We start from the raw sequence: 10,928 nt of genomic DNA, 5'->3' as shown, positions 1-10,928 counted from the left end.
AAAAAAAAAAAAAAAAAAAAAAAAAAAAAAAAAAAAAAAAAAAAAAAAAAAAAAAAAGAAACAAGACACAGAAAGCCATGTATTGTAGGATTCTTTTCATATGAAATGTGCAGAATACTCAAATCCATAGAGGCAAAAAGTAGATTAGTGGTTGCCTGGGGCTGAAGGAGTGGGGCTTGGGGACGAATACTGCTAATGGTACAGATGTCCTTATCAGGGTGATAAACACTATTCTGGAAATAGACTGTGATGATTTTTACAGAATTCTGTGACTGCACTAAAAACCACTCATACTTAACAGGTGGCAATTATAGTATGTGAATATACATCAATAAAGCTGTTGTTTTAAAAAAATATTGTGAAACCCCAGTTTGACACGAAAGAGGAAAAGTTTGCACTGGTTGTAACTGTATAGAGAACTTCACCAAGGAAGTCAACCTTTTAGGTGGGGTCTCAGGAAAGGCACACATGGCCAGAGCTGGGCAACAGCACACGGAGAGGGCTGTGGAATTATATCTCATGGGAGTAATCGGAGGAACTGCTAACATGGGGCATAGAAGCGGACCTGGGAGGTGTAAAATGATGAGAGAGGGTGAGGAACATGGCTGAGATGGCTGTGCCAGGGACTCTCTTAGGATTACTCAGGAGGCAGGTCTTTGGCCATTTGACTCACACTAAGTTTATGCACAGAACAAACCACAATAGACATGGTAAATCCCAGCACAGCATCCGTGATTACTGGCAGTGATTCCACCAACTTCTCTCATGACTGTGACCACCGATACTCTTTTTACCTGTATTAAATCACATGTGTAGCAAAATTTAGAGATATATCTACCTCGATAGGTTGTTTTAAAAAATAAATATTAATATACCTGTACAAATCAGAGCATAATCTCTAGAATATAAACGGCACCCACTGGAAGTGAATTACTTTATCAACACCTGATACTCTATTCTCTTAGGTTTCTATAAACCTATAAAATCAAAGGCAAAAGGCATTTGACCGTTTGGTTGTTTTTGTCTTTCAGGATTGATATGTATACAGAAGGTATGGCAGATTTGTATGAAATGATCCTTCTTCTGCCCTTATGTAAACCTGAGGAAAAAGATGCCAAGGTTGCCATGGCCAAAGAGAAAACAAAAAATCGCTATTTGCCTGCCTTTGAAAAAGTAAGTGAAGGTGTTCAGTGTTTGGGGCACTGAGTTTAGAGGACAGTAGAAAAATAGTGGCTGGGCACTCCTGGGCGACACTGACCTTCACTTTCAGTGAGACTTCCTGAACACCAATGCAGCACTCTGACTCTCAAGAGATTTTATGAAAATAGACTTGGGGGAACAATTATACCAGTTATACCCAAGCTGTAATTTTCCAATAAAATTTTAATTTACTAGACCCCAACATGAAATTTTCTGTTCAACCAAAATTTCATGTTCATAAGTAGAATGTGGGCTGTGGAAGGCTCTGAACCACACTAGGGGTTGCTTTTGAGTCCGTGGAACACCACAGACTTTGATTGAAGACGAACATGATGAAAGCGATCTATCAGAAAATATTCTGGCACCATGTGTAGGAAGACACGAGACCAACTGCCAACCAGAGAATATTGTAGTGTTTCAGGGATGGGTACTTTTCAAAAGGAGAGTGACTGTGGGATGCAGAGGAAGATTTTGTAAAATGAATTTGATAGTAAGTTGCAGACATCAGTGCAGTTCACCCCTGAATGCTTCAGCTTGCAGGTTATAACGTAGTGCGGGTTAGGAGTCAGAATCGATGTTGTAAGAAAGACGATGAATTCAAGTTCACCCAGGTTTACTTCAGATCCCAGGGAGATAGAACAGGGAATGAGGAGAGCAGACAAGGAGAAATGAAGACTCTGAAATAGCCTACTCCTGGGGGAAAAGAGCCGTCATGAAGGTGGAGTTGCTGCCCAGGGGAGATTGGAGAGGGAGAGAGCAGAGTAGAGCCGCATCCTGAATGTCAGGACTGCGCGCTGGAGGGCGTGGGGCAGACAGAACACGCAGAGGCAGGGGCTAAGCCCTTGGCCCATGTGGAAGAGGCAAGCTGGGTGGGTAATGTAGATGCCACAGTGATATGGAATGAGAAGAGAAAATGATAGCCTGAGCTCCAACTGAGGAGTGGGCTGAGCTATACTTCTTACTCTGTCACTCATTAAGATGTGGAGAAAGTTCTGGATCTCTGCACTCAGGCAGTAAGGTGACAGAGGTGGGGAAAGTCAGGGTGAAGAGGCTTAGAAAGAAGCAGGGGTACTGCGCATGTGTTCCTGATCTGATTCCTCAAAATCTCCAGGTCTTAAAGAGCCACGGGCAAGACTACCTTGTTGGCAACAAGCTGAGCCGGGCTGACATTCAGCTGGTGGAACTTCTCTACTATGTGGAAGAGGTTGACTCCAGCCTTATCTCCGGCTTCCCTCTGCTGAAGGTGACCCATTTCACCACCCAGAGAGGCAGCCCCACATCTCCCATCTTGGGATCTAGTATCTGGGCCCTGGGACTGACCGTGTTCTAACCCCAGCCTTCTCCAGGCCTGGAGTGCTCCCAGGTCTCCAAAATGAGCTTCCAGGCTTCAGTTTTGAGAAATGAAAACACTTTTGTTATGGAAAGGAAATTTGTGGTGCATGCTACCCCATGAAGAGTATTTTACCTTTTATCATGGAAAGGACCCAGGGCCCAGAATCTCTCCCTAACCCTCTATTCCCTGTGGTTTCTGTCCCTGAGTTCTCTGTGATGCCCTTTATTCCAGATGTGTCTTGTCTTCTTGCACCGAGTCTGTCTGAGCAGGGCCCTTTCCATCTGGTTCCTTCCTGGGCTCCGGCTCCTGCTGTCAGACGTTGTGTTCCTCTCTGCACAGCTCTCCCAAAACACTGCCCCAACCCTGTATCCCTCACTGAGAAAAAGTGGTCCCATGGTTTGTCTTTAATATTTTCTATAATATATTCCTTTCCAACTAATTTCCCCATATTTTCACTTCTGCTTAGAGACTGACCTGTGTTGATATCTCACAGGCACATTGCTTCTTCTTGTCTTACACAACAGCCACAAATCTATAGGATTAATATGTAAGGAGAAAAATAGGGATGACAGAACTGATTAAAACATTTTTGGGGAAGATACAAAGTAAGCTACATGTTCTCCCTCTTATTGTCATTTCTCACTGGGTGTCTGTTTCTGCCTCCATGCTGGTGCTGCTGGAGGGGACTTACCTGGTCTTTGGCAGGAGGGCTCAGATTCCCTAGATTGTGTTAATAGTGGCGTTAGCCCTTGGCTTCACTCTGAGGCTGTGCTTTGTGAATTACAGGCCCTGAAAACCAGAATCAGCAACCTGCCCACGGTGAAGAAGTTTCTGCAGCCTGGCAGCCCGAGGAAGCCTCCCATGGATGCGAAAACTTTAGAAGAAGCAAGGAAGATTTTCAGGTTTTAATAAAGCAGCCATGGAGGCCAAAAACATGCAAGGCCAATATTCTAAAGCTTTGCAACAATAAAGTGCTTTACCTAACTGTTGATTGTGCCTGTTGTGAGGCTTATGAACTCTTTCCACTTACATGGTAATTAAATAATAGAAAACTCCTATTTGCCGACTTAGTTAAAATTGATTTCTTTTCATAAGGATCTGATATGAATTCAGATTTCCAATCTCCTCCTAGCCTATCATATCACTTTCTTGGAATTAAAAATTTAGTAAAAAAGGAAACTATAGAAAATGTGGTGTGTTTGACTTTTCCAAGAATTGTCCTGTAACATTTGTCATACAATTTATTAAAAAGTCAGGTGTAGAAACGTACGTCTGACATTTTCAGGTATGCACAGGGAAAGAGTTACCATTCTGGGTAATGGCTTAAAGACACTTTCTTCTTTTCCTGGACAGTCAGTTTATTTCTGATAAAAGCATTCTTTCTGACACATTTTCAAGACGGCTATTCCGTCTGCTGTGGCTTCCTCAGTTTTCTGGGAGGTGAGGAAATACTGAAGAGCAAGCAGACCCGCCCTCTGCTCTCAGGCCACCCTGCTGTCCCTCACAGTGCGTGTGCTCCTGGCTCATCCTCACTCTGCTCCTTAAGGCTCTGTGGGGCCCCGGGCCTGAGCCTTCCCTCAGTTCCCTCAGTGCTACTCAGGCCTGGGCTGCCAAGACGCAGATGGTATCTGTGAATCACATACAAGTAACTAAATGCAAAATCATTTTTCCCTGGTGTGTCAGTGTGCCAGAGTGCTTGGATTAGGTGCGCTTCCTAGCTTCAGCCTCTACTGTGCCTACAATGCTAATCCCTCCCAGGATACCTGGGCTTCTGCAAAGTGAGCTCTCCTCCTCTGAGAGTGGCTTCCCCACAGTTGGTGAAGGTGGGTGAGGGAGCAGACACACAGGCTTCCTACCTGCAGCTTCACTTTGCTCTCGTCTCTTCTCTGCTTATAACAAGAGTAGTTTTTCTAAAACACACACACACACACAATCACAGAATTCCTCACTGCATACAGAACGTATCCTCACACCCATCCTCACTCCCTGATCTCCAGCCCAATCAACCCTCTGAGCATGGTTAGGGCCTCTTGCCTTCCTGCCTGGGTGCATTTGTTACCCCTGCCTGGCAAGCTTCTTCCCAGTGGCCACACTTAACGTTACCTCACTGCTTCCCAGGAGCAGCGGGGCTGTCTTCTGTGCTCTCCACAGAGCCCCAGTGAGCCTCTAATAACACCTGAAGGCCACTGTGTCTGCTCCACTGTCCTGTGAGCTCATGGTGTGGGGATTGGCCTGCTGGGTCCCCAGTGGCTCATCACCAATGGGCAATGACATCTGCACAGATCCATGCACAGCTCTATCACGCCTCCAGAACCTGGGTATACAAGACTGGGCTTTCAGAACTCACAAATCCCCACACACTCTATCTATCTGTATTCATTCATTAATTTCTTTAAAAAATATTGACCCACATTCCTCAAATGCTTTGTAAGGACCTTGCTCGGATGCTGACCAAAATAAACAAACAGCTAAGAAATTTTCATGGGACACTTACGTGAACTAGAATGCTGAAACTTTAATGAAATTGAGGAATTATAGAATTTTAATATGATAAGAGAATTGTGTGACTATGTTCAGAAAAGAAGTTCTTCCTTTCTAGAGAGCATTACTAGTATTTACAGATTAAATGATATGCTGTCTGGGATTTGCTTCAAAAGAATCCCCGGGTAGTGCGGGGAGTAGGTGGGACTTTGTATTATTTTCTTGTGGTTCCTCTCACAGATTCCTACAAACTGGGTGGCTTGAAAAAACAGAAATACTTTTTCTTACAATTCTGAAGGCCAGGAGTCTGAAGTCAGGGTGTGAGGGCCAGATTCCCCCGGAAGCTCTAGGGAACAATAATTCCCTGCCTCTTACACCTTCTGGGGGCTGAAATCAGTTACTGGTGCTGGTGGAGGGGCCTGGCTTGGTCCCCAGAAGCTCTAGAGAACAATCCCTCCCTGCCTCTTACACCTTCTGGGGGCTCTTGGCATTTCTGGACTTTCATGGATCATGGCCACGTCACTCTACTTTCTGCCTGGGGCTTCCAGCACCTCAGCCTCTGTGTGTCTGTGTCTTCTGTTGTCTATGTTGCAGGGACATTTGTGATTGGATTTAGAGCCTATCTGGATACACCAGGATGATCTCAAGTTCCCCAACTTGATTACATCTGCAAAGAGCCTTTTTCCAAATAAGATCTCACTTACAGGAACCAGGGATTTGGACATGGTCCTATCTTTCTTGGGAGCCAATACAACTTAACCCATCACATGGTATTGATGAAGGAAGGTTGCTGGCAATTGATGAATCCAGGTCACGGGTACCTTCAGGCTTGTTATATGATTCTCTCTACTTTTGTATTTGCTAGAATTTTTCCATGTAAATTTAAAAGCTATCTTATTTTAGGAGCTCCTACGATGTCCAGGTTCTATACAGGACATTGAGGACTGGACTCAAACAAGAAGGCTCTGCTCTCAGGGGCTCAAGGTCTAGGGGGAAAGCTGATATTGAATACATCATGTCAAATTAACGCAGGGAAAGACACAATAGAGAAAATACAGACACAATAGAGAAATACAGTAGGAGGTGAAACTAGAGAATCCTCTAGTGACATCCCCTCTCAAAACATGACCTAATCGTAGACATTTGTGAGACCAGGCTGGAGGTGAAATGAATGAGAAGACTGAGCAGATCTGTACTGTGACCCATGCCCTTTCCTCGATGAATCAGGTCTAAATTTACAAACGGCCATGACCAGCCCCTCCGTGTGCACTGCCAAACTTAGAAATCTTATATTCTCCAAATGATGCGCCAGATTGGGGCTTTTCAAAGTCAAAAGTTTATAATGCGATGGAATGAACAAAAACCCATTTACTCTTTCTGCTTCCAGTTTGATGAGAAATTTCTAGAATCTGCAGAGGATTTGGACAAGTTCAGAAATGGTAAGATGAAGTCTCTAAGTGCCTCTGATGAGGGTGTGTAGTAGAAGGTACACAAGGAAATTTGAACAGCCGGCAATGCGTATGTTTGTGTAGGGTGGTATTTGCGCATGGTGGAGAGGGAGTAACTGTTTAAAATGGAAGGGCTGTGGCTCTTTGATCAGGTCTGGCAACTCCCTCCAGGCTGAAAGGACTAGAGTTCTCAGTGTATTTGCTAGAGGAACTATCCCCAGCGCCCTGAGAATGCCCTTTCCTTGTTTTCATGCTTAGGTCACCATGAATGAGCTGTGGCGATCAGCTCAGGATCCCACACAGGCCTCCCCATCCAAAGACATGCAAGGACATGGATTAGATGAAAGGAAGAGAAATAGATGTGGCCATTGTCTTGAGTTTTGTTCTTTCATAGGGGGTGTGACAAGGTAATAGTATAGCAATATTGCAGGCTTTGAAGAGCACAGAAAGGAACCCTGACATAAAAACCTCTCAGAACCTGCCTTAAATGTCATAAACGTTATGAGACTTATTCTGGGAACCTCCCATTTTAAATGGCATCCTACTGGCAGTCCTGTTGTAACCTATCCCAACATCTTCCTAAAATATCCATAAAGATAAATCAACACAAAAAAGACAAGAGTCCTACTACGTATCTGGAGGGGAAATAAAAACATAAATGAAACAACACAATAAAAAGTTAAAGGAAGCTTGTTAACAAAAAGAAGGAGTACAGGAAGCTTTTTAAAAATGCACTTTCAAGTGAAATCTTATCGGGTAATAATTTCTTTTTTATTTCACAAATTTAGTCATTTCCACAACCATCTTTTCATCCTAAAAGAGTGGGATTCATACACATTTCACTCTCCTTGCTTTTCCTTCTTTCTAAAGATGGGAGTTTGATGTTCCAGAAAGTGCCAATGTTGAGATTGATGGGATGAAGCTGGCGCAGACCAGAGAAATTCTCAACTACATTGCCAGCAAATACGACCTCTATGGGGAAGACACAAAGGAGAGAGCCCTGTGTGATGTATTTTCTGTTCTTCCATCAAGAGACAATGTAGGAGTGATTTAGGTCCTTCCTTTAGTGGGTGGGTCCTGGCAGGGACCCTCAGAGTATATGCTAAGGTCCAGCATTGCAGAGTCCCATGGAACAGTGAACATGGTGTGGGTCCAGGCGAGGATGATGCTAGAAGAGGATGTAGTCCATGGAGCCAGCACCCTGACAGAGGTTTCCAAACACTGATGAACCCGCTGGAAAAAGGCATGTGCAGCACCACCACTCTGTCAGTTACATACACACCCAAGAGAAGAAAAATGGAGAAAGGGGCCGGGCGCGGTGGCTCAAGCCTGTAATCCCAGCACTTTGGGAGGCCGAGGCGGGTGGATCACGAGGTCAAGAGATCGAGACCATCCTGGTCAACATGGTGAAACCCCGTCTCTACTATAAATACAAAAATTCAGCTGGGCATGGTGGCATGTGCCTGTAATCCCAGCTACTCAGGAGGCTGAGGCAGGAGAATTGCCTGAACCCAGGAGGCGGAGGTTGCGGTGAGCCGAGATCGCGCCATTGCACTCCAGCCTGGGTAACAAAAGCGAAACTCCGTCTCAAAAAAAAAAAAAAAAAAAAAAAAAAAAAAAAAAAAAAAAAAAAAAAAAAAAAAAAAACGAAAAATGGAGAAAGGGTGCTCTGCAGAGAGGTGCCTGAGGAGTCTGCAGCGTCAGTTTTGCCACCACGGGAGCTTTGGATGGTGGTGGCAGTTCTGAGTGCTACCTGCTGGTGGTGGAGAGACAAATAAAAGAAAAGAAAAAAGTGGAAAAGAGGAGGCACCAGGAGACACAGTCTCCGGTGGCCAGGGGTGGATAGTGGCCGCAGTAGTGGCCTGGTGTATTAGTCAGGGTTCTCCAGAGGGAAAGAACTAATAAGATAAATGTATATATGAAAGAGAATTTATTAAAGAGAATTGGCTCACACGATCAGAAGGTGAAGTCCCACAACAGGCTGTCTGCAAGCTGAAGAGCTAGGAAGCCAGTAGTGGCTCAGTCCAAGTCCCAAAACCTCACAAGCAGACAAACCGACAGTGCAGCCTTCTGTCATTTGCTGGGGACCACTGGTGTAAGTCCAAGAGTCCAAAGGCTGAAGATCCTGGAGTCTGATGTTCAAGGAAGCATTAAGCATGGGAGAAAGATGAAGGCCGGAAGACTGAGCAAGCCAGCTTAGTCCACCTTCTTCTGCCTTCCTTTATACTGCAGCTGACTGGCTGGTGCCCACCCATGTTGACGGTGGGTCTTCTCCCAGTCCACTGACTCAAATGTGAATCTCCTCTGGCAACACCCTCACAGATGCACTCAGGAACAATACTTTACATCCTTTGACCCAATCAGGTTGACTCTCAGTATTAACTGTCACACACGGTCAGGTTGTGCTGGACAGAACTGGGGTCTGCAGCAGCGGCCATGGTGTGGACAGGCAGCCTGGCGCAGACTGGCGGGGCAGCAGAGTGGCAGGTGGCTCATGCAGGCTGAGGATGAGGGGCTGTGGAACCCATACAGATGGCATCAGCAGGAGGAGTGGGCTGGTGCTGCCAACTCTTCCATCTCCCAGGTGCACACAAAGAAACAATGGCTACTCTTCAGGGAGTGGAGAGAATGAGGATTGTGCATTCTACACAGAGTTCATACGACAGCCCTGTATAGTGGGCAGGAAAGCCTGTTGGCACCTGGAGAATGATGGCTTATTGCTGGGAACTAAATAAGATGACTCTGCCCAGACATGACACTATTCCAAATGTGGCTTAAATACTGGGAAGCCTGGCTACTTGTTTAGGTATATGGCATACTGTCCTGGATTTAGCAAGTGCTTTCTTTAGCACCCTTAGACACAAAGTCCCAGAATATTATTTTCTTCACCTGGGAGGACCTTTCAGGTGCTCCCCCAGGGTACTTGCATAGCCCCACTATCTGCCATGGCTTGGTAGCCAGAGACCTGGCCATTTTGAGTGATATGTCTGGCAGTCTCTGAAATCATTATGTGGACATATTTTGCTAACTTCTGCAGATTTGGGTCTTTTGCAGAAGGTGCCCAAAAGATTCTAGAGCACCTGCAATCCAGAAGATGGACTGACAACCCAAAGACAGTCCAGGGGCCAGGGGCCACTGTAAAATTCCTGGGTGTGGCCTGGTCAGGTAAGCCAGCAGCCATGATTGACAAGATACAGGTTTACCCACGGCCCCACGCCATTATAGAATTACAACCCTTCGAAGGCCTGTTAGAATATTGACAGACCTTTGTTCCCTACTTGGCCCTATGTCTCAGACCATTATAGCTCCTGATAAAGAAGAACGTATATCAGGACTGGGGCACTAAAGAAGCCTCCTTTACTCAGAGGAGGGCCTTAGTGATGTAAGCACAAGTCCTGTAAATGGTCACCCCTCAGAGACCATTTGAATTCAGTGTTTCTGTGACTCAGGAAAACAATGGGTTGGACCCTCTGGCAGAGGAAGGGTAACCAACGAATGCCCATTGGCTTTTGGTCACGATTGTTCAGGGGAGCCCAGCAATGCTATACCCTGTTGGAAAAAATGAAAACTCTTTTCAGTTTACCAAGTCCTCTTGCAAACAGAGGCCCTAACTGGAGATATGCTAGTGGAAGTAAAAACAGACTATCCTATCAGGGTTTGGGTTGATGGTCTATTTGCCAGACCTCCATCAGCCAGAGCACAATAGGACTCTGTTTAGGTGGTATGCATATCTCGGGCAGAGAGGGCACCTTCCATCTAGCCCTCTGTCTACAGAACCGCTGGGACCTGCACAACACAGTGTAGATTTAAAATCAATCCCAACACCACACCCAGAGAAACCCCATTAAATAAAGGACAGAGATAGGAACCCACCCAAGGATGCTCGGTACACAGATGGCTCCAGCGTGGGTTAGCCACCCCGGTGGACTGCAGTGGCTATTCCACTAGCCACTGATACGATGGGGGTGGAACCTGGAATGGGGTGTTGCAGCCAGTGGGCAGAATTACAAGATAACCTGATTAGTGGTTATAAAAAAGCCTGATATAGTTTGGATATTTGTCCCTGCCCAAACTCATGTTGAACTGTAATCCCCAGTGTTGGAAGTGGAGCCTGGTGGGAGGTATCTGGATCTTGTGAGCAGATCCCTCATGAATGGCATATTAGTTGGGGTTTTCTAGAGGCACAGAACAAGTAAGACAGATAAATAGATATACGTCTCCTATATATAGGAGTCTATTAGGGAGAGTTGGCTTACATAATTACAAGGCTAAGTCCTACAATAGGCCACCTGCAAGCTGGGGAAGCGAGAAGCCAGCAGTGGCTCAGTCTGAGTCTAAAAGCCTCATACCAGGGAAGCCAGCAGGGCAGCCTTCAGTCTACATCCAAAAGCCTGAGGGCTCCTGGCAAACAACTGGTGCAAGTGCCAGAGTCCAAAGGCCAAAGAACCTGAAGTCTAATGACCAAG

The 10,928-nt window shown here is 45.6% G+C and overlaps 1 protein-coding gene across 2 annotated transcripts in view; it reads left to right on the top strand.

The window, feature by feature from the left end:
* Nucleotides 1-3,591, top strand: part of LOC108314127 (glutathione S-transferase A3) — a 30,063-nt gene extending 26,472 nt beyond the window's left edge. Inside the window, exons 5-7 of one of the 2 annotated variants that reach the window (XM_017542859.2) lie at nt 1,032-1,173; nt 2,312-2,443; nt 3,320-3,591. In XM_017542859.2, coding sequence (XP_017398348.1) covers nt 1,032-1,173; nt 2,312-2,443; nt 3,320-3,442 — 397 coding nt within the window. In that variant the 3' untranslated portion in view covers nt 3,443-3,591. The remainder of the gene's footprint in view (nt 1-1,031; nt 1,174-2,311; nt 2,444-3,319) is intronic. The other variant, XM_037743600.1, reaches the window with a different exon arrangement.
* The last annotated feature ends 7,337 nt before the right edge of the window (nt 3,592-10,928 follow it).

The sequence above is a fragment of the Cebus imitator genome, unplaced genomic scaffold (assembly GCF_001604975.1).
Source record: "Cebus imitator isolate Cc_AM_T3 unplaced genomic scaffold, Cebus_imitator-1.0 Scaffold148, whole genome shotgun sequence".
Classification (NCBI taxonomy): Eukaryota; Metazoa; Chordata; class Mammalia; order Primates; family Cebidae; genus Cebus; species Cebus imitator.
Note: the sequence above shows the minus strand (reverse complement) of the source record. Positions and strands in the feature narration are given on the sequence as shown.